This window comes from Trematomus bernacchii, unplaced genomic scaffold, assembly GCF_902827165.1.
Source record: "Trematomus bernacchii unplaced genomic scaffold, fTreBer1.1, whole genome shotgun sequence".
NCBI lineage: Eukaryota > Metazoa > Chordata > Actinopteri > Perciformes > Nototheniidae > Trematomus > Trematomus bernacchii.
The window spans coordinates 6,645,920-6,670,835 of record NW_022987567.1 but is presented as its reverse complement, the minus strand read 5'-3'; the positions used below and the strand labels follow the sequence as shown (position 1 = coordinate 6,670,835).

Sequence of the window (24,916 nt, the reverse complement as noted above, 5' to 3'; positions counted from 1 at the left end):
CCAGAAAGAAAAAAATGGAAAAAGAAAGTGTTTGAGTTTACTCGCGACAGGGTGTACTTTGAGGGTTTGTGACTTTGCAGACGGTTTACATGCAGAAAAAGCTACATAACACACAAGGGGACGGGTAATAACCAGAAAAGCATGACATGGGACCTTTAAGCTGCGTTTCCATTACAGTTAGTAACTGGGGTAGTTAGCGACGCAGTGTAGGCGGGGCGATCGGCTGTTCGGCGGGCGGAGCGACGCTGCGTAAAACTGCCGTGACGTTATCTTCAATGCGACACAACTCACAAAACACCATAACAATGGAGGATATGGAAGCGATCGTTTACTTGGTTCTTGGTATGTGGCTTTTTATCACAGCAAGGAGGTATAGTGTTGTCCTTTTGTATGTGTATCTTGCTTTATTATAGACAACTCAGGAGACAGCGAGTATGGTTAACTGTGCTTTATTCGCGCTCTGTGCTACATCATATAACATACTCATATAACATTCCGGGTATTCACAACTCCGGACCAAAGAGTATGTCACAACATTACAGGAGGCAAACTTTGTTTCGGAAAAGGCTGCGTATAGCAAGACGAAATACAGAAGAAACTAACAGGAGAGTTTGGGCAATCATACAACATGTGTTTGTCAAATGATTGAAAAAAAAATGTTATCAGAATTGACTATTTAGTAAATATTTGAATTTCAAGCACCTGTAGGTACTGCCCCATAATAAGAACATTTGAGAAAATAACAGATCATGAAAAGAAAATCTTTTTTTGTTTGTTTAGATCTACTGTTAAAGGTGGGGTAGGTAAGTTTGAGAAACCGGCTCGAGATACACTTTTTGTTATATTCCATGGAATGCTCTTAACATCCCGATAGCAATGAATATCTTAAGTGCTTTGACAAAAAATCCATAAAAAAATATCACAGATGACAAAAAAATCCCGCTGTATTTTTTCATCCACAACGAGATGGAGTAACGTCTGTACCTCGTCAAACGACCACGGCGTGTTTTTTTTGTTGCTGCCATTTCTTTATGGATTTGTTTAACGGTAGCTTGTCTGTTTTTAAAATGGTGCTTATGCAACGCTTGGGGACTGTCTCGCGCAACGATTTTGACGATTCTCTCTGACCAATCAGCAGTCGGGAGCGTTTACGTCACTAGTTTAGCATATTCAGCTCGGTTGTTCGCTCGGTAGGAACCTCGATTTTCGAGGACCAGAAAAAAAGTTAAAAAGTACCCGTGAGCCAGAACTACCCCTAGTGGAAAAGCAAAAAAAAGCGGGCCGGGCCAAACTAAACCGTGCTAAGCCGTGCTAGGTCCTGGAGTGGAAAAGCGCCAAAAGTGAATTTCAGTGAAGTCATTAGAGGAGGGGGAGGGGAGCCATGACTGACTGTATACTCCTGTCTGCTGTGTTTTCAGCTTCACTCAGAGACAACATGGCTTCCAGGTTAGAGGAAGATCTCTGCTGTCCGGTCTGTCAGGAAGTCTTTAGAGATCCTGTCATCCTGTCCTGCTGCCACAGCGTCTGTAAAGCCTGTCTGCAGAACTGGTGGGATGGGAAAGAAGTAAAGGAGTGTCCAGTTTGTAGGAGAAAATCTTCAAAGGACTTCATTCTTAACTTTGCTTTAAAGAACCTGTGTGAGACCTTCTTACTGGAGAGAGATCAGAGATCTCCAGAGGCTCTCTGCAGTCTGCACTCAGAGAAACTCAGACTCTTCTGTCTGGACCATCAGCAGCCAGTGTGTCTCGTCTGCAGAGATTCAAAAACACACACCAACCACAGAATCAGACCCATCGATGAAGCTTCAAAGGATCTCAAAGAGGAGCTCCAGAAGTCTCTGCAGCCCTTTCAGGAGAAACTGAAGCTCTTTGAACGCGTTAAAGTGAAGTTTGATCAAACAGCAGGACACATGAAGGTCCAGGCTCAACACACAGAGACGCAGATTAAGGAGCAGTTTAAGAAGCTTCACCAGTTTCTAGAAGAGGAAGAGGAGGCCAGGATGGCTGCACTGAGGGAGGAAGAGGAGCAGAAGAGGAGGGTGATGGAGGAGAAGATGGAGGCTGTGAGCAGAGAGATAGCAGCTCTCTCACACACAGTCAGAGCCACAGAGGAGGAGCTGAGAGCTGAAGGCGTCTCCTTCCTGCACAACTACAAGGCTGCAGTGGAGAGGCTGCAGCGCCCCCTGCTGGAGGTTCCACAGCTGCCCTCAGGAGCTCTGATAGACCAGGCCAAACACCTGGGCAACCTCAGCTTCAACATCTGGAGCAAGATGAAGGACATGGTGTCCTACTCTCCTCTCATCCTGGACCCAAACACTGCTAATCCAAGACTCATCCTGTCTGAAGATCTGACCAGAGTGAGACTAGGAGGGAGACAGAAACTTCCTGATAATCCAGAGAGGTTTGATCATCACATCCGTGTCCTGGGCTCTGAGGGCTTTAACTCAGGGACTCACAGCTGGGATGTCCAGGTTACAGACAGTACACAATGGGTACTTGGTGTGTCAGCAGAGTCTGCCCAGAGGAAGGGAGACATACGGTCTGGATTATGGAGAATACGTTTCTTTAAAGGTAAATACTCATCATGGTCACCATCAGCTCCAGAAACTCCTCTCAGCCTGAAGAAGAAGCTCCAGAGGGTCAGAGTGAATCTGGACTGGAACAGAGGAAAGCTGTCGTTCTCTGATCCTGACACTAACACACACATACACACCTTCACACACACTTTCACTGAGAAGATGTTTCCATACATTTACACTTGGGAGGAAGTGAAGATATTACCACAGAAGGTGTGTGTGACAGTGGATCAGAGCAGGTAGAGATACACAGGATCATTATATCTATGATGATCATCTCTTAAAGGGATCATTCACTGACCTCTGAACCTGTCCTCCTGCTGTCTCTTTATTCTAAACATGTTTTTATTCTTGTTGTTATTGAGTTTGATAATCTGCTTTTTGATCATACTGTCAACCTTTATTAAATTGAAACACGTGCATTGAGCTGACACTTTTATCCAAGTAACATCATGTACATCAAATATGCTGAACTGCTTCCTTTAGAGGAAATAAGAGATATATATTCTTTACATTTGAAATGATCTCACCCAGATTCAGATCTTTATGTCAGGTTATAGTTTAACCTTCTCTGTTTTATTGATTCTATGTCGTTATAACTTGTTAATTTGTTATTTGTGCATGATGGGAAAATAAATAAATAATATGTTTAATCCAACTGCGAGTTTGAGCAGCGAATCATTTATCAGATCCAAAATAAAATGCATTTTTTATTAGTTTTATTACATGCAATTTTAAACTTGTGTAATCATATAAAACATACAGAGTTACTGGGTTTAAATTAACTCCCTGACAGACCTCTTCGTCAGGGAATAAAATAAATGTTTTAAAGAGATTTCTAAGTATTTAAATACAGAGTAAATGTTAAACACAGTTTTCCCAGGAGAAGCCTAAACAGAGAGGACGACACATTGCTGTTCAGCGTGGATTATCAAATGCACACGTTTATTAACTCTAAAGGATTTAATCTCAATCTAAAATACTGATTTCTTGGCAGCGGTGTGTTATCGAGTATTAACAACCTCTTAAACTTCTAATTTGACCAATCAGAGTTGAGTATTCAGCTAAGACGTTTAATAAAATATAATAATATATAGTAAAGTAAAATATATAATGGAGAAGATAAAGTAATGTGTGCACTACTTGAATATATAAAAACATGTATGTTACAATAGAGTTATTCATTAATATTAATAATGATGTCACTCAGATTATTAAAGCAGCAACAATCACATTTAATGAGAAAAGACCAAACAGATGTTACAATGCTGTCAAATAATAAACAAACTAACATTTCTGATTAAATCAGTTTCACAAGAACAGAGGTTTCTTCAGACTGAAAACAAGTTGCTTCTTTTCCTCATTTTATTCATGTTTATTTCCTCACTGACATGACGCGTCTCAGAATAAAAAGTAGGAATAGTAGAGTCTGTTGAAACTTGGCTTGGTCGTGATTGGTCTAAAATACAAAGAGTTGTCAAACACCATCAGAATGCTACAGCTAATTCAGAATGCTGCAGCCAGACTGCTCTTCAACCTCCTCCTGTTCTCCCACTACTCCTCTCCTCCACTGGCTGACAGCGAGGTGGGAAGTAGTTGAGTACAAATACTTCGTTTCTGTACTTAACTTAATTTTTCTGGTATCAGTACTTTACTCCACTACTTATTTTTCTGACAACTTTTTATTTTGACTTCTTACATGTTGAACATAAATACCTGTACTTTCTACTTCTTACATTTTGAACACAAATACCTGTACTTTCTACTTCTTACATGTTGAACACAAATACCTGTACTTTCTACTTCTTACATGTTGAACACAAATACCTGTACTTTCTACTTCTTACATGTTGAACACAAATACCTGTACTTTCTACTTCTTACATGTTGAACACAAATACCTGTACTTTCTACTTCTTACATTTTCCAAACAGGCTGGTTCCTTTAGTTTGAATGTGTGTTTGGTGGCGTGATCATTATTATTTAGAGTCATTGCGTGCCTATTGATTTCAACACGATCCGTGTATCCATCATTTCCTGGTCTTCTCTAAAGAAGAGGGACCAATGAAAACGTTGTCATGTTGCCGTTGTTCAGCATGGAAACATTCATTAGCTAACAATGACATTATTGTTCTATTAATATAAAGGGAGGTCAGGTACTCTTTAAAACAGCTGCTAGTTATGGGTACTTTTTACTTAAGTACATTTCAAAGCCCTCTTTACTTTTACTTGAGTAAAGAAGTTTAGTCAGTACTTCTACTTTTACCAGAGTATTGTTAAACACGAGTATCTGTACTTCTTCTACTTGAGTAAAGGATGTGTGTACTTTTGCCATCTCTGCTGCCAGTTAATGCAATAATCCAATTCAAGACACTGGTGCTGGCCTTGGTTAAACTCCAGCTCGTGCACTTCACTCGGCATCAGCCAATCAGATTGCTGCTCCCACTGTGAGTGGGACCCAGGTAACCCCCAAAAACACACTATCCTGGCTCCGAAATCAGAATCAGAATCAGTTTTATTACCAGGTAGGTTGATACGTACGAGGAATTTGACTTGGTGTCGTGGTGCATACATAAAAATAAAAAATAAAAAACACAACTATTTTATGAAAAATATAATAACATTAAAAATAACACAAAAATATAGTAAAATAAAAAAACAGTATTTACATTGAAATAGAATGGAATAAAATATGTGCAGTAATAATAAAAGACCAGATATTATGTACATTGTGTGCATTAATGTGATGCAGAGAGTCTGTGTTGTGGCTGAGGGAAAGTGTCAGTGGGAATGAATGGTGGAACGAGCTCCTCATTGACATCAGGAAAGCAGAAACTCTGCCTTTCTTCCCTCACAAACTGAAAACTGTTTCCATTGTATCTTGGCAATTCAATTCTTGCATAAAAAAAAGCACTTAAAAAAGTAATTTTAGGCTTGGGGTGTCAAACTCAATTTCTTAACCTGATAATAAACCTGATTCTGAGTCTGATTGACAATGTCATCATCCTAACATTTAGATAACAGGATTGTTTTCTTTACATCTAAAGTAAATGACATTCAATTATAAATCAATAAGAGATGAAAATAAAGCAATGTTTCAGAAACTTAACATAATATGCGAGGGTCTTTATCTTGTTGTCTCATAAACAATGGGATCTTTAGAAAACTAATGAAACAAAAACGCCTTCACTGGAAAATGGAAAAACTGATCTCTTTCATGATTAAAAGAACAATAAGTAAAATAAGCAAACACTTAACTAATGTAAAAAGGTGTAGCGCTGCGGCTAAAATCCCATTAAAGAACTATTTAATAAACAAATTCATCCTGATGTTGACTAATCATATTATGCCAGATTAAATTAAATGCCATCATCTATCATCTTCTAGTTAAACCCATTAATACACACCTTATATAAATTATAAGCAGTATGGCCATTTTAAGTTAATTAACTTCACCCATAAAGACAACTTCTAGAGAAGCACAGGGGAGATTCTGCTCAGCCTCCTGTGGCGTTTTCTCCTGGAGGCTGGGTATTTCTTTATATGTTTTATTTGTATTAAAAAACATCTCTCCGCTGTTGTCAGTGAGTATTTTACAAAGACTGAAACAGCGCCCCTCCTAATTAATCTGTGGTGAAACACAGTATTGCACGCTACACTCACAATACAACACTCGCAGTGCGCTGTGTCAGGGACATGTCAAGGAAAGCCCGCCGGCCTTCCCTTCCAACGATTTGATTGGTCGGAAGGAAAGCCCGCCGGCCCTTCCCTTCCGACCAATCAAATCGTCGGAAGGGAAGGCCTGGCTGACGTGCCGTGCATGACGCTGCGTCTCAACTGCCGTAGCGACAAGAGGCATATATGAAATCTCCATTCTACACAATATAATATTTGCAAGTATAGAGTAGTGGCTGATGTTTTTAGTCAGAAACAGGTCAACTGTAGTGTACACTTACTACTAATAAATAACTTTAGTGCCGAGTTACTTATTTGCACTGTAAGAGACTGTATATTAACGCAGCCTCTGTCGATCTTCTCACTCTCACTTTCCCGCCACATCTGGCCACATCTGGCCGAACAATGAAACCTAGCCAAAGTAGCTAAGATAGCATTAAACATATAGCTGCTAATGCTATCTATATAATGCCGATTGAAGAATGATGGTCACAGAAAAGAGTGTAAGCTAAATTAAGTTAAAATAAAAATAAATATAATAATAAAAGAAGATGGGCCTAAAGGAAAAATAATTGTCATCCAGGCAGCTGAACTCAAACAATATTTAGCTGTTCAACATTGGCAAAACATATTTATTTAAGTTAAAAAATATTTATTTAGACCCCTAGCTTGCTCACATTATGACAATATATCTGCTCACTTTGTTAAAAACGTTTTGTTTCTGTAATAACTTACCTAGTGTTAGACTCTCCTCCGCTGACACATCCATCCTCCACAGCAGCCAGAGGTGAAAAGGGCAGTTTGGATATTTGATGGACAGTTGGACAGTTGAAAAATGATACATTTGAAATAACTCCACCATGATTGGGCAATGTGTTGACTATGTGCATTTTAACTAACGGCTCTAGTCTGCTCACAGGGACTATTTTAACTACATGCAGCAAACAAACGACAAAGGACCAAGAGATGAAAGGAACAACTGCTTCAAACGGAGAGTAACGGACACAATAAAGAGTGTGCACACTGAAGACGCCGCAATACCCCACCAGGAAGCCGGGCTCCTCCAGACTGTATGTGTATGTTGGCATGGCAAGGACTTGTGTGTGTGAGGCGTTTTGAAAACCATCATTATAATCTTTAACCACTGTTTCCTATACTTTTCCCCTTTAACCCTTTGTGTCCCCAGGTGGAATGCATACTATAGTATATGAGTACTTTATTTGGGGTATTTTAAGTATATTTTTCGTACTAGTTTTACTTGAGTGCAATAGGAATGCAGGATTTCTTCAACCTCTGTATTTATATTTTAAAAAATGGCCTTTAGTTGAACACTTTCTTTAACTCTGCTGCCACCTGCTGGTATAAGTAGTTCGTGCACCTTACACACAGACAGACACGTGACCAGAAGTCTGCTTTTCATGAGCAACAAAATACCCTTCAAAAATAAAGGCACCAACGTCCTGCTGTGAGATTTATTATGAATTAGAACAATTCTTTATTGCTTTTTATGAAGCACTCTTGAAAAGAGAAAGGAAAAACAGATTAACTTTTAGCTTTGTGTTATGATTACTTAAATATGTGCACTGTGAGATGAAAAAGAAAAATGTATCAAGTTTAGTTTTGAACATTCACTGTGATTGGGTCTATTATCCACGCAATACACCGTATTTAATTTTGTTCTTAATTTACATTATTTAATTTAATATTCTGTTCTTGTAAATATCATATTCTATTATATTACATGTATATAAACTTTTTGCACTACTTTTTATTTTGTATTTTTGTATTTTATTATATATGTTGCATTGTTGGAGGAGCTCAGGTCAGAAGAATTTCATTGACATTTCTACACTGTAGCTGCTGAGCATATGATGATAAAACCTTTGAATCCAACACTTTTTTCAGTGGAAAATCCTAAATTGTAGGATAGTTTGGCCATAATAATGCTTTATGATTACATTTCTAGAGAGAAGTGTATATTTTACTTTCAGAATATACCTCCAGTGGATGTGTAGGATCTACAGTATGATAGATATATTACTTTACACCCGGAAGTATGTATTGTCATTCTTATTGTCGATAAATTGAGGGATATACGCTATATTTTATTAACACCAGTATGTACTTTATACATCCACCTCGAGTGTTTGTCTCTGCACCGGAAATCATTTAATTTTAAAGTTCAACCGCATATTATATAAACTATATCAGCGCCACACCTGCGTAACACATGGTGCCTCTTATCTGAACCATTTTTTAAGCGATTTGTAATCTATTCTTGTCGACTTGCAGCCTAAATACAAAGATAAATCCACTCTCCTACCACTGCTTACCTCTAATGAGCCTTGGTAGAACTAGTGTCCGAGTCATGGGGTCCAGAACTGACTGAAGACATGTGGAACAGAGGACAGGCATGGTTCCATGTACAGGGAACTTTTTGAACCTTTCTGCAGCGATAAATAAAGAAAACTAAGAAGACATTATTAATAATAGTAATGATGGTAACAACAATAATATTAGTATAACTATTTATATAGCACTTACACAATTGCAAAGTGATTCTCACAACAAAAATAAAGAACAAAACAATATCAACAATAAAAAAACAAATGATTATAGGAATGTTAAAGGGCCCATGTCATGGCCATTTCCACTGATCATAATTACATTGTTGAGGTATACTAAAATAGATTTATACTGTGCAATTTTCCAAACTCACATTGGTTTCGCATACAGCATCTCTGTCAAGCATGTGTATTCAGCAGTATTCACTTTCTCCACTAAACGACTCGTTGGAGCTCTTGCCCCCCCCCTCCCTGTGAGCCTAGTGTGCTCCGATTGGTCAGCTCGGCCACTCGTTCTGATTAGTCAACCACCAGAGAGGCTGCGCCCATGTCTAACAGTGCTTTTCCCGGCTGCTCTCAGCGTAACATCAGTCTTATCATGGCGTCGGCACAGCCGTATATTTTATGTACATATATATTTTTAACTGTTGTTATAGAAGAGTGTGACGGCCCCAGGGCCTTTGTCTTACGATGGGGTGGAGCTGAAGAGGCTAATCAGCACGATCACGGACACCTCCGGACACTACGGCCCCAGTCTCTCTCCAAAGCGGCTGCAGGAAGACTAACTCTGCGATCCTCTCAACCACCTATCTCCATTTACCACAATAAATGTGCCGTGGTTTTGTAAACTCGTGTATGTCTCCTTGTCTTTGTGGCCTACGAGCCGCTCATAACAAAGAGTAAGTTATTTTTACCCGTTATAAACTACTACTGTTTGATGAGAAATCAAATCATGGTTTGCTATATATGAATTCAGGGAAGAAAGGATAGGCCTACTAAGTATTTCCATTAAACTTTATTTTTAGAAATGTACAAAATGAACATAAATATACATATATACACGGTATATCATCCATTCCTCCTCCTTGCATCTTGCCTGCGCACAGTCGGTGCGGTGCCTTTTAGCACGACGCCTCAGTAGTAGTAGAAGTGCCTTTTAGCACGTCATGGATTGTCCGCCAGGATCTGGCTGGACGAAATCAAATGCAAATCACAAAATATTAGAGAAACTTAGTTGTTTTAGATTCGTTAGTAGTAGTTGTGTAATGAACAGCTTGCCTGCTAATATGCTAACCTAGCTTTGTTTACCTTGGTAGCTAACACGATATGAACGTTAGCTTGGAGGAAAGGCAACTATAATGCAGTGTAATAAAACTACTATGAACAAAAGCTAGTGGTTCATATTAGGCTAGCAATAACATGTTTATAATTGCAATCGTATACGGGTATTCTGCTACCATACAATGTAACTTGCATGAATACATTGTTTTGCGCTAGCATACAGCTAGCCTCGTTAGCTACATGCAGTATATGTACGGTCACAATGTACGGTAAATCACAGTACAGTATACTGTATGCGTATTCCGTGTGTGTGAATGCAGACCTTCTCCTGCTATGAGATACATGTATGCAAGGCCATCTGCTGATATTAGAGTTGATATATGGAAACTCTAGCAACTTAGTTAGCACAGTTAGCACTGTGTCAATGGCTTAGCAGTCCAACACAGTTTACACATTTAAACAGTCTTGTTTGATAAATACACAAATAACAATGCAAACTTACAGGTTGTATACCCAGATCTTCCCCTGCTCCAAACGGTCCAAACAAGCTGTGCATATCCGGCCTCAAACTGGGCAATGTTTTGGAAGCTTTCGTCTGTGAAATGCCGGTTCTTCGAACCTCTGGAGGAGGAACACGCCGCTGCTGGTGTGGCCATAGCTCTTCGGGATTGGTCCATTTCGTTCCGGGTACCGCATGACATCAGGCGGTACCCGGAACTAAATGGAAGACTCAAATGGGCAGTGACGTATCTCCAACGAGGCGTTTTGGGGAGGTATTTTCTGTGTTAGAGTTTTACTCGCTACAGGGTGTACTTTGAGGGTTTTGACTCTGCACACCGTTTACATGCATAAAAACCTTCATAACACACAAGGGGACGGGTAATAACCGGAAAAGCATGACATGGGAGCTTTAAGAGACAAAGAAATGATAAACATTCTGAGAGGCCGACTACAAAAGCTAGACTCAATGGCTCTTGATGACATCAATGAGCAGTCCCAATAGATGCTGTGGTATAAAAAGAAATAGAATAGCTTCAGATTTCTTCTATTTTGTGTTGAATGATTTGTTTTATTGATTGCTGATGGATGTATATATATAGGGTTTATTCAACAGCAGTAAAGCATTAAGTTGCTAAATTAACGTACACTGAACTGTAAAACAACTTACCACTATTTAGGAAAGGCTCTGATCAGGAGGGTTGACTAGTAGGACAGCAAAGAGGTGGTGTCATGTACAACCATTGGTAGATGTTACACCTGAAAGAAAGATAAGGAAATAACAGAAGGCTACATTCAAACTCAATACCATAAATAACTGGGTACCAAAGTGCTTTACCTGGCTTTACACGTTCCACACGGAGCAGCAACCATCCGGCTCGGCCTTTTGTTGCATATCATCACCAGCATAGCCCAGCATGACATCCATGCTGGGCTATGCTGGTTTAGCTGACCAGGCTGGTCTTGAACCAGCAAGAACAGCCAACTAAACCAGCCTAACACCAGCCTAAAACCAGCTAAAAACAGCTAAAAACAGCAACCATCTTAAGCTGGTCTCTGCTGTTTTTTTTAGCAGGGGGGATACACCTGGATTGATTGAAAGGTTTGAAATGAATTATATATTTTCATATTTGTTGCATAGATGCATTTTAACGAAAGTTTTTATACTTGTTTTAATTATCATTTGTGAGCATTTTACAACTTTATTAAATAAGTGTTGGTAGAGAGATGACAGGAAACTTAAGAGAGGTGAAACACACATCTGTAAACAGGTTGTTTAACAGCTGCTGCGTAATAAATAATAATACAGTGTATTTATATAGCACTTAAGATACAAGAGACTAAGCTCAAAGTGCTCACAAAAACACACTTAACCCTTGTATGGTGTTCGGGTCTGTGGGACCCGTTTTCATTATTTATCTAAAGAAAAATGATATCCTCAATAATTTTTTCAAACTCGCACTCAATGGCCTTGGCTCATTTTCTGTGAAGAACATATATCAGAACACATTTTCAATTACCACCCACTGTACACCCCCCCTACACATTTACATTACATACAGGGTGTTCGGGTAAATAAAGCTCCTCCAGTTTGGGTCCTTATCACAACTGATCAAGATGGCCAAAAGAGTCTCTGCTCAGAGGGCCTTGCAAATGATTTTGAAAGAGAGAGAACCATTTGATGATGATGTAGAGCAGGGGTGTCAAATTCAAATACACAGTGGGCCAACATAAAAAAATGGGTACTAGTCGAGGGCCGGACTCGTTCAATGTTTATTGCAAAACTTATTGAAATGAACTTATTGCACATATTAAACCTGGAACTAACAAAGCTTAAATGAATGCCTATAAAAACAAGATTAAACATGAAATAATCAGTTGCATTCATTTCTTATGATTACATTTTTCAGCTTCAACAAAACTATTTCCCTCAAAGAACAAACCAAACATGCCCTGTTGTCTCAAGAAAACAAGTGCAGAAGGAAACATCCATTGAAACTCAGTTTGCTGCTCTGTGATGCTCGTTCAAGCCAGATACTTGGCAGGCGTGACAGAGTTCCTCCCTCACCTGACTCACCTGAGATAAATCAGGAAACAGTTTGTTATTCTCCCTCACTGCAGAGAGAGAGACGGACTGAAAAACAGACGATCAGATTCACCTTCAGACCAAACTAACAACTTCCTCTGAGTTCAGCTACAGGAGAGAAAAGTGGAAACTACAACACTGCTGCTTCAACCTGCGGACCCTCCACCCCCTGAAGGTGAGTCTGACTCCAAACAATACTCAAATGGCGCTTTTCCACTGCAGGACCTAGCACGGCTTAGCAGGGTTTAGTTTGGCCTTGGTAGGCCATGCTCACTTTAAAGGTCCCATGTCATGGCCATTTCTACTGATCATAATTCCATTGTTGAGGTCTACTAGAACAGATTTACATTGTTCAATGTTCCAAACTCACATTGGTTTCTCATACAGAATCTCTGTATAGTATGTGTATTCACTCTCTGTCCTAAACGGCTTGTTGGAGCTCCTGCCCCCCCCCTCCCTATGAGCCCAGTGTGCTCTGATTGGTCAGCTCGCCCACTCAGTTCTGTTGAGTCCACCACCGTTACAGCGGAACATCAGTGATTATGTGTTACAATGGCGTTAGCAGCCAGAAAATGACACCAGTAATGACAAACAGATGAGAATGCTGTGTGGGGTCTGGGTGCCGTGTTGGCGGGACGTTGCGGGGCTCACTGCTCCGCCCTTTGAGGCTCGAGGAGCGGACAGTGTGAGCTGGATTACTGGTCTCGTTTCCTGGTTGCTGCGTGGGGTCTGCGAGACACCGAGACACACGAAACTCAGCCTGAGCACACACACACACTCACAGCCTGGCTGTTCGCCACATAGTTCGCCAAACACTCACAGCCTGAGAAAAGATAAGGCAGTCAGTGTATGTGCCGGCAAAACTCTGCGCAGTAGCGCGGCTGAGAAAAGACAAGGCTGATTGAGTGTTTCTCCGCGATCCCAACTCGTCTATTACCAACGTTCAGGTAGCTCTATGCTCGACGCTAAAGGTCCCCCCACTGCGTTTGATAGTGTTGCAAGGGATCCTGGTGTGTGAGGAGCTCCACGGATTGGTCCATTTGGATATGGTGACGTCACTGAGTTTACTCACTACAGGGTGTACTTTGAGGGTTTGTGACTTTGCAGACCGTTTACATGCAGAAAAAGCTACATAACACCCAAGGGGACGGGTAATAACCAGAAAAGCATGACATGGGACCTTTAAGCTGCGTTTCCATTACAGTTAGTAACTGGGGTAGTTAACGACGCAGTGTAGGTGGGGCGATCGGCTGTTCGGCGGGCGGAGCGACGCTGCGTAAAACTGCCGTGACGTTATCTTCAATGCGACACAACTCACAAAACACCATAACAATGGAGGATATAGAAGCGATCGTTTACTTGGTTCTTGGTATGTGGCTTTTTATCACAGCAAGGAGGTATAGTGTTGTCCTTTTGTATGTGTATCTTGCTTTATTATAGACAACTCAGGAGACAGCGAGTATGGTTAACTGTGCTTTATTCGCGCTCTGTGCTACATCATATAACATACTCATATAACATTCCGGGTATTCACAACTCCGGACCAAAGAGTATGTCACAACATTACAGGAGGCAAACTTTGTTTTGGAAAAGGCTGCGTATAGCAAGACGAAATACAGAAGAAACTAACAGGAGAGTTTGGGCAATCATACAACATGTATATACATGTGTTTGTCAAATGATTTAAAAAGTAAATATTTGAATTTCAAGCCTGTGACTGTCTCTGTGTATTCTTGTATGTTGGTGTGATGGTTGCATGTGGCTGCCTGCTTGAACATGTCCCAGTCTGTAGTGTCAAAGCAGTCTCTAAGTGCAGCTGTGCTGTCCTCTGACCACACCCGTAACTGTTTTGAAACCGGTTTGATGGCTTTTACCCTGGCTCTGTAAGCTGGTTCCAACAGAACAGTGAGGTGATCAGAAAGGCCGATGTGGGGGAGGGGGGATGCCTTGTAAGCACCTTTGATGTTGGTATAGACCAGGTCTAATGTGTTTTTTCCCCTGGTTGGAAAATCGACATGCTGATATATTTTAGGCAGCACAGTTTTTAAGTTAGCGTGGTTGAAGTCTCCAGCTACGATGAGAAGGCCGTCTGGGTGTGCTGTCTGCTGCTCACTGATGGCTCTGTACAGTTCACCGAGTGCCTCCTCTTTACCCTCGCTACTGGGGTTAGGCGGGAGGTAAACAGCCACCACAAGAATCGCTGTAAACTCCCTCGGCAGGTAAAAAGGACGGCATTTTAGAACCATAAATTCCACCAGTGGCGAGCAGTGTTGGCTAACAACAACAGTATCTCGGCACCAAGCGCCACTGATGTACACACACACCCCGCCGCCGCGTACTGCCCCATAATAAGAACATTTGAGAAAATAACAGATCATGAAAAGAAAATCTTTCTAATAAATTAACCTCTTCTACACCGCACCCCCGATATCGGGGGGAAAAACGCGTCATCTCAAGTCAAGTCAAAGTCAAGTCAAAGTCAAAGTCAGCTTTATTGTCAAGAATTCTACATGTTGTACATCCAGAAATCTCGAAATATCGTTTCCCGCAGTCCTACAGTGTGACATATATACATCAAACAAAAAACAAAAAGGGCCTAGATAAACGTGGTATACATTAAAGTGGACCTATCATGCTATATTTAAATGATATATTGTAGGGCCATACCTATATAAGGTATATTTATTAGGGCTGTCAAGTTAACGCGTTAATAACAAAATAAAAAAAATTAACGCCACTAATTATTTTAACGCGATTAACGCATGTGTATTTTTTGTCCTCGGCCGCCCCGTAGTTTCAGAGCGCATCGAGTTTAAAATACCATCTACAAGCTGATGCTGACAGCCCCGCTCCTGCCGCCCGCTTGTGGCAGACCACACTTCCACGCTCACCGGTAGGCCCGGACTGGCCATCGGGAGGACCGGGAGGGTGTGTGTATGTGTGGCGCGAGGCGAGGCACACCTTACGTGTTGTTGTTGTTGTTAGCATCTGGTGCTAGCTAGCTGCGCTAACGGATATAAGGAGCTGTTTCAATGAAAACAGAGGAGCGACATTTTGCCGACAACTGCGCAGAGCACTTGACTTTATGCAGGTAGCCAGACAGTGGGACATTGTATGAAAAGTCAGCACACTCAGCACGGATAGTGCGCGCAACATGATTGCAGCGTCCAGGCAGCTCCCGATCGAGCATATATGCCTTGAGCTGCACATAGCTCCAATGATCCATCACAGTGTCTACACACACACACACGCACGCGCACACACACACACGCACGCACGCACGCACGCACGCACGCACGCACGCACGCACACACACACACACACACACACACACACACACACACACACACACACACACACACACACACACACACACACACACACACACACACACACACACACACACACACACACACACACACACACACACACACACTTTGTATTGTATTATTGTATGAGAGAGGTTCCAGGTTGAATTGAGGCGAATATTTGTAATGTTCAAATGATAATAAACAAACATATAAAGCATATTTGTCCACTCATATGTAGATAAGAGTATTAAAAACTTGAAAAATATCCCTCTAAGGTACATTTAGAACAGATAAAAAATGTGCGATTAATTTGCGATTAATCGCGATTAACTATGGACAATCATGCGATTAATCGCGATTAAATATTTGAATCGACTGACAGCCCTAATATTTATACGTTTCTGTTTTCAAAATACCAAACGGATCATGCATTTTAGCCATGCCTCATTTCGCTCTATGTGCTGTTTGCTGTCTACGGGTCTGATTCTGCTGACCACGCCCCCCTGCAGGAGAGGTGAGCCGTGCTCTGATCAGTTGCTGGGCTGTCAGAAGAGGGGGAGAAAAATAGATCTCCGTCCTCCGTGTTTTATTATATAGAGTCGTTATTCATTTGTTTTAAAGCTCAATAAATAACAAAGAAGACCTTTGACCGGCACTTTTCTAATTTTGTCCGGAAGATTTAAACTTTAACGGACATCTTGACCGGCGAAAGAAACTGAAACTGAAACTCTGCCGCACGGTCCCCTCGTTCCTTGGAAGAGGCGGAGAGGTGGGTGTTTGTCATCTGCTGGTGGACTAACCGGAGAGAATTACAGTGCTTGCCTCGACGGGGAGGGATTGCATTGAATTACAGCAGCGGGAGCAAACGCTTGCCTCGGGGAGGGAGAAAAAAAGCCACAGCGCAGAATAAACAGAAGGGTAACCATGGTAACTATGGGCGGGAAGTCTTCTTCGCTGCTTTTGTGGCAGACTACAGCGCCACTTACAGGCCTGGCATATGTACTACAGCATCTCCAGCGCTTTCGAGCGGCAATGGCCGGCCGTGGCCCAACCCCACATTCCCCATATAGGTGGAGAGTTGGCCCAATAGCCGTAGCGCCACTTCTGTGACGACATAGAAGTGTTCAAATCTGGATCAGTTTTTATCAGATCCGTTGCAGCCCCTTTTTTAGAGATTTGGGTATGGAGGAAAATAGAGAGGGTTGTGTTTTCTGACACTTGGTGAGTTCCCTGGAACACCGGGGACACATATTCATGTATGAAAGACGTACAAAAGTGCATTTTGCATGATAGGTCCCCTTTAAACAAAACAAAGGGCCTAGATAAAGGTGGTATACAGTTTAAAATGTTAATAATATATTTAAAGTGTTCAAAGTACAGTTTCAGTGCAGTAGCAGCAGAGATGGGCAGAAAAGTGACTGGTGCTGGATGAGGGAGGTTGGTTGTGTGTGTGTGTGTGTGTGTGTGTGTGTGTGTGTGTGTGTGTGTGTGTGTGTGTGTGTGTGTGTGTGTGTGTGTGTGTGTGTGTGTGTGTGTGTGTGTGTGTGTGTGTGTGTGTGTGTGTGTGTGTGGGGGGGGGTTAGAGTCCAGGACCATTTGGGGCAGGGGAGAAAGGTCGGAGGCAGGGTGGAGAGTTCAGGGGAGAGATGTCAGAGAGGGGGAGAGAGGGAGGGAGGGAGGGGAGAGAGTTCAGCATCCTGACCGCCTGGTGGAGGAAGCTGTTCCTCAGCCTGGCGGTGCCCCAGCTGAGGCTGAGGAACCTTCTTCCTGAAGGCAGGCGGCTGAAGAGGCTGTTGGAGGGGTGGGTGGAGTCACCCACAATGCTGAGTGCTTTGCGGGTGAGGCGGGTGTTGTATATGTCCTGTAGTGAGGGGAGTGAGGCACCGATGATCCTCTGGGCAGAGTTCACTATGCGCTGCAGGCTCTTGCGGTCGGCGGTGGTGCAGCTTCTGAACCACAGTGTGATACAGCTGCTGAGGATGCTCTCGGTGGCGCCTCGGTAGAAGGACAGCATGATGGGGGGTGATGCTCCGGCTCGCTTGAGCTTCCGGATGAAGTACAGGCGCTGCTGGGCTTTCCTCGCTAGTGCGGTGGTGTTGTTTTTCCAGGTGAGGTCATCAGTGATGGTCACACCAAGGAATTTGGTGCTGGTCACCTGCGTCACAGCAGCGCCGGGGGGGAAAACGCGTCATCTGAGGAAACAGTGTCTGAGGGCATCTTAATATTTAATAAACTATGAATGTTTTATATCCATGTAAAGGGAAGAAACTCATCTAACTGATCATTTGAAAAAAAAATTCAAAAATAAACCCACAATGCTAACGCTGAGCCTCTGAATTAGCAACGAGCGAAAAATGCTAACAGATTACTGCACCGAAATTCACTCATAAAACCTTATTATTTATCTTTTCTGCACATCCAACACATCGATTCACATCGTGAGGTGACACAGAATCGATGGGTACATACATTATCACTCTATGATACGAACTTGCGACTTTATAAACAAAAACAGACATCAAAACATGTGGCGCTAGGTAGCTAAAAACGCTAACATGGCTTACCTGTGTCGTAGTCTGGTCAAAAGTGGTCTTCAATGGCATTAAAACGATAAAATCGCTGCTGAAGTTAATCCATAGGTTAATCCAATGTGTCTGTGTCCCTTTGAAATGATTTCGGATAATCCATAAACAATAAACCTGCTTTTCCGTTTCCAGATGTCAGAGCTAGAGTATAGGTTCGCTCTGATGCAAAACTGCATGCGCAAGGCCCAACCTTTTTTTTTTTACCATGTGTGTGAGTGGGGAGATTCCCCTTCGATTCTATTGGCTCTAACGGTCAGAGAGAGGTGTCAATCACCAAAATCGACCAATGGGTTCCAGAGAAACGGTAAAACCCCCATTTCCACCCAAATCACCTCAGAGGTGGAGTTTTTTTTGTTAAACCTCTCTGTACTTTGGATTCCTAAAGCTTTTAGTCTACCTTACCATCATCCAAAGGTAGTTTTCACTATAAGTAAAAAATCATTTTTGGACGGACACTATAATTTAGTTTTTTACTATGTTCAATCTGAATTTTCTTTAAAATAAAAAACATCTATATTGATTCTGACTCTTCTACATCCAACTCACAGGTTTATCATTACTTTGAGAAAAAAGATTATTAATTTAACCCTTTTAGAAGAAGATATGGTCATTTGTTCTGGGAATGTCATTTTCAAGCCTGAGACCTGAAAAACAGGCTCAGTGCTTAACAGGTTAAGGTCTGTTTTGTTTGTTTAGATCTACTGTTAAAGGTGGGGTAGGTAAGTTTGAGAAACCGGCTTGAGATACACTTTTTTTATATTCCATGGAATGCTCTTAACATCCCGATAGCAATAAATATCTTAAGTGCTTTGACAAAAAATCCATAAAAAAATGTCATCTGTGGAAGCCGTAGTACTGTAAAAAGCACGACCAATCATCTGAGCCGGCCCGGCTAAAATAACTGGATGGCCTACCTGCCTGTCAGCCTTCCATCTGTGCCAAACTTATCTCGTGCCCTCATTGGTCATGTGCGCGTTCGTGTGTGTTGGAGGAGGGGCTCTGTAAGGGAGTGGCAGATTTTTTCCGGTTGTGTATTTTCAAATTCTAGCGCACTCGAGCTGGTTTCTCCAAAATTACCTACCCCACCTTTAACACAGAGGAAATCACGATAAAAATACTTGTTACAAACAAACAGTTTAATCATCAAACAAGTGCAAATAACAAAGCAAACTTTAAACATAAATACAACCGTTCCTGCTGGGCCAGATCTGCACTGTGCATCTCCCTCGGGACTGTGAGGTGCTCCTCTCCTCGTTTCCTCTTGCCTGGAAGACAATAAGATAAACCTTCTTTTTTTTTTTAAATCACCGTAGGGAAATTCAGGTGTCATAGCAGCAACAGCAATAAGAATGAAAAACACAGGACAGGTACAGGTCACGTACGGATATAAGAATAAAATATATAAGTATAAACAGAACAACGGTAAGGATGAACTAAAGACGGTTCTGGCCCTAGATGTTTACAATGATTGTGAAAGTGAATTACATTATGTCCAGCCTGTTAATAATGAATATAAATATATGTATACATATGTATGAGTATGTACAAATATACAGTCATGAAGTAAATGGATAATTACAAATGAATATAAGTATGAATAATTATGAGACCAGTTTAAAGTGCAACAATACTTAACAATGAAGAATATACAAGAATATATTAGGATGTCACACACAATTTTACTAGCTGCAACATTAATAGTGATTCTTACTAGTTTTACTTTTGGTACGTTACTTTACTTGTAACAGAGCATTTCCACACATTGGTATTGCTTATTTTACTTACTGACGATGATCTAAAGTTTAAAAAAAGTCACAATTCCAGTCGTTTTGCCATGCCTATTTCTTACTTAAAGGGGACCTATCATGCAAAATGCACTTTTGTACGTCTTTTATACATGAATATGTGTCCCCGGTGTTCCAGGGAACTCACCAAGTGTCAGAAAACACAACCCTCTCTATTTTCCTCCATACCCAAATCTCTAAAAAAAGGGGCTGCAACGGATCTGATAAAAACTGATCCAGATTTGAACACTGTCCTGACGTCAGGACGGTGGCGCTACGGCTATTGGGCCAACTCCACCAATCAGGAGGAGACAGCCACGGCCATTGGCGTTCGAAAGCGCTGGAGACGCTGTAGTACATATGCCAGGCCTGTAGGTGGTGCTGTTCTCACAGAATCAGCCCTTGCAAAAAGAGGGATAAAAAAGTGCACATTGAGTGAAATGAGGCATGGCTAAAATGCATGATCTGTTTGGTATTTTGAAAAATGTAAAGTATAAATATGCCTAATATAGGTATGGTCCTACACTATATTATTATAATATAGCATGATAGGTCCACTTTAACTCTAGAAAACTGGACGTAAACAATGGTACATATGGTGTTAGCAAACAATAGCTCTTGCTAATGCTATCTGTGCTAACCGTAGCTCTTCGGGGCTCCATAAAAGCATGGGTTGTCGAACATAAATGTAAGGATAAAATAGGCATGTTTGTTAGAAATGAGCTTTACAATAGATAGGGACACAACGCTTTCAAGCAAAGAACAGAGCGTTAGCAAAAACGTACCATCCTGCAGCCTTTGCCGAGTCGAGGCGTCGTTTTATTTGTTCATCCGCAACGAGATGGAGTAACGTCTGTACCTCGTCAAACGACCACGGCGTGTTTTTTGTTGTTGCTGCCATCTCTTTATGGATTTGTTTAACGGTAGCTTGTCTGTTTTAAAAATGGTGCTTATGCGACGCTTGGGGACTGTCTCGCGCAACGATTTTCACGATTCTCTCTGACCAATCAGCAGTCGGGAGTGTTTACGTCACTAGTTTAGCATATTCAGCTCGGTTGTTGGCTCGGTAGGAACCTCGATTTTCGAGGACCAGAAAAAAAGTTAAAAAGTACCCGTGAGCCAGAACTACCCCTAGTGGAAAAGCAAAAAAAAGCGGGCCGGGCCAAACTAAACCGTGCTAAGCCGTGCTAGGTCCTGCAGTGGAAAAGCGCCAAAAGTGAATTCAGTGAAGTCATTAGAGGAGGGGGAGGGGAGCCATGACTGACTGTATACTCCTGTCTGCTGTGTTTTCAGCTTCACTCAGAGACAACATGGCTTCCAGGTTAGAGGAAGATCTCTGCTGTCCGGTCTGTCAGGAAGTCTTTAGAGATCCTGTTCTTCTGTCCTGTAGCCACAGCTTCTGTAAAGCCTGTCTGCAGAACTGGTGGGATGGGAAAGAAGTAAAGGAGTGTCCAGTTTGTAGGAGAAAATCTTCAAAGGAATTCGTTCTTAACTTTGCTTTAAAGAACCTGTGTGAGACCTTCTTACAGGAGAGAGATCAGAGATCTCCAGAGGCTCTCTGCAGTCTGCACTCTGAGAAACTCAAACTCTTCTGTCTGGACCATCAGCAGCCAGTGTGTCTCGTCTGCAGAGATTCAAAAACACACACCAACCACAGATTCAGACCCATCGATGAAGCTGCACAGGATCTCAGAGATGAGCTCCAGAAATCTCTGCAGCCCTTTCAGGAGAAACTGAAGCTCTTTGAAGAAGTTAAAGTGAAGTTTGATCAAACAGCAGGACACATGAAGGTCCAGGCTCAACACACAGAGACGCAGATTAAGGAGCAGTTTAAGAAGCTTCACCAGTTTCTAGAAGAGGAAGAGGAGGCCAGGATGGCTGCACTGAGGGAGGAAGAGGAGCAGAAGAGGAGGGTGATGGAGGAGAAGATGGAGGCTGTGAGCAGAGAGATAGCAGCTCTTTCACACACAGTCAGAGCCACAGAGGAGGAGCTGAGAGCTGAAGACGTCTCCTTCCTGCACAACTACAAGGCTGCAGTGGAGAGGCTGCAGCGCCCCCTGCTGGAGGAGCCACAGCTGCCCTCAGGAGCTCTGATAGACCAGGCCAAACACCTGGGCAACCTCAGCTTCAACATCTGGAGCAAGATGAAGGACATGGTGTCCTACTCTCCTCTCATCCTGGACCCAAACACTGCTAATCCAGACCTCTTCCTGTCTGAAGACCTGACCAGAGTGAGAGAAGGAAGAGAGAGACAGGAACTTCCTGATAATCCAGAGAGGTTTGATAAATACGCCTCTGTCCTGGGCTCTGAGGGCTTTAACTCAGGGACTCACAGCTGGGATGTCCAGGTTACAGACAGTACATCCTGGGTACTGGGTGTGTTAGCAGAGTCTGTCCAGAGGAAGGGAAGCATAACGTCTGGATTATGGAGAATAGGTTTCTCTAAAGGTAAATACTCAGCATGGTCACCACCAGCTCCATCCACTCCTCTCAGCCTGCAGAAGGAGCTCCAGAGGGTCAGAGTGGATCTGGACTGGAACAGAGGAAAGTTGTCGTTCTCTGATCCTGACACTAACACACACATACACACCTTCACACACACTTTCACTGAGAAGATGTTTCCATACATTAACACTCTGAGTGAAGTGAAGATATTACCACTGAAGGTGTGTGTGACAGTGGATCAGAGCAGGTAGAGATACACAGGATCATTATATCTATGATGATCATCTCTTAAAGGGATCATTCACTGACCTCTGAACCTGTCCTCCTGCTGTCTCTTTATTCTAAACATGTTTTTTATTCTTGTTGTTATTGAGTTTGATAATCTGCTTTTTGATCATACTGTCAACCTTTATTAAATTGAAACACGTGCATTTAGCAGACACTTTTATCCAAGTAACATCATGTTCATCAAATATGCTGAACTGCTTCCTTTAGAGGAAATAAGAGATATATATTCTTTACATTTGAAATGATCTCACCCAGATTCAGATCTTTATGTCAGGTTATAGTTCAACCTTCTCTGTTTTATTGATTCTATGTCGTTATAAATTGTTAATTTGTTATTTGTGCATGATGGGAAAATAAATAAGTAATATGTTTAATCCAACTGCGAGTTTGAGCAGCGAATCATTTATCAGATCCAAAATCAAATGCATTTTTTATTAGTTTTATTACATGCAATTTTAAACTTGTATAATCAAATAAAACATACAGAGTTACTGGGTTTAAATTAACTCCCTGGCAGACCTCTTCGTCAGGGAATAAAATAAATGTTTTAAAGAGATTTCTAAGTATTTAAATACAGAGTAAATGTTAAACCCAGTTTTCCAGGAGAAGCCTAAACAGAGAGGACGACCCATTGCTGTTCAGCGTGGATTATCAAATGCACACGTTTATTAACTCTAAAGGATTTAATCTCAATCTAAAATACTGATTTCTTGGCAGCGGTGTGTTATAGAGTATTATTACATGGTTTAGTTGAATACTCGATTCTGATTGGTCAATTCAGAACACGTGACACGTTGTTAATCCAGAACAGACAGACCGCTGTCAAGGATTTATTGACCGTTGTTAAGGACGCTCACATCTGCACAAAGAAGTCTGTTCGATTTAACTGTATACAGTTTGGCCGAAAAGCTTTTCTAACTGACAAGACAAGAGCGACAAGAAAACAGCGGAGAAGTAACGGGCAGAAAACCCTCCTTTTTACGCAGCGGTCCAGACATAGACATCAAACGGCAAAACATATTCAGTTGCCAGTTACTTTGGCATTAGGGCAGGGATATCTAGATACTTTCCAAGGTTTGACATAATGAATTGTGCTACTTTTAAACCAAGCAACGATGTATTCAATACATGCAACTATTTTTTAAATCAATAAAATCATTTTCTAAATCCATAAAAGCATTTCAATTAATATTGGGAGTCATATCGTTACTTTGTTGAGAATGTGACCATGTAATAAGCGGGATAATGTGCAGCGACTTGACTTGTACACCTTCATGCCGATCTAGATCCCTCCGCTTCGCGTCGGGCTCCTGATCAGCCTGTCGGTGTTCTTTTCCCCATAATGACCGCGTCGCTGCACATTATCCCTTACTTAACAACCTCTTAAACTTCTAATTTGACCAATCAGAGTTGAGTATTCAGCTAAGACGTTTAATAAAGATAAAGTAATGTGTGCACTACTTGAATATATAAAAACATGTATGTTACAATAGAGTTATTCATTAATATTAATAATGATGTCACTCAGATTATTAAAGCAGCAACAATCACATTTAATGAGAAAAGAGCAAACAGATGTTACAATGCTGTCAAATAATAAACAAACTAACATTTCTGATTAAATCAGTTTCACAAGAACAGAGGTTTCTTCAGACTGAAAACAAGTTGCTTCTTTTCCTCATTTTATTCATGTTTATTTCCTCACTGACATGACGCGTCTCAGAATAAAAAGTAGGAATAGTAGAGTCTGTTGAAACTTGGCTTGGTCGTGATTGGTCTAAAATACAGAGAGTTGTCAAACACCATCAGAATGCTACAGCTAATTCAGAATGCTGCAGCCAGACTGCTCTTCAACCTCCTCCTGTTCTCCCACTACTCCTCTCCTCCACTCCTCCACTGGCTGACAGCCAGAGGTGGGAAGTAGTGGAGTACAAATACTTTGTTTCTGTACTTAACTTAATTTTTCTGGTATCAGTACTTTACTCCACTACTTATTTTTCTGACAACTTTTTACTTTGACTTCTTACATTTTGAACACAAATA

The 24,916-nt window shown here is 41.5% G+C and overlaps 2 protein-coding genes across 2 annotated transcripts in view; both read left to right on the top strand.

Annotated features, from left to right (window-relative positions):
• The first annotated feature begins 12,502 nt into the window (after positions 1 to 12,502).
• Positions 12,503 to 23,226, top strand: LOC117478821 (nuclear factor 7, brain-like). Its single transcript, XM_034125729.1, has 2 exons — positions 12,503 to 12,635; positions 21,434 to 23,226. The coding sequence occupies exon 2, from the start codon at positions 21,451 to 21,453 to the stop codon at positions 22,834 to 22,836; it is 1,386 nt and encodes a 461-aa protein (XP_033981620.1). The 5' UTR covers positions 12,503 to 12,635; positions 21,434 to 21,450; the 3' UTR covers positions 22,837 to 23,226.
• Positions 12,521 to 24,916, top strand: part of LOC117478825 (nuclear factor 7, brain-like) — a 35,697-nt gene continuing 23,301 nt past the window's right edge. The window contains exon 1 of the mRNA XM_034125735.1: positions 12,521 to 12,635. The gene's annotated coding sequence lies outside the window, so the exon portion shown is untranslated. The remainder of the gene's footprint in view (positions 12,636 to 24,916) is intronic.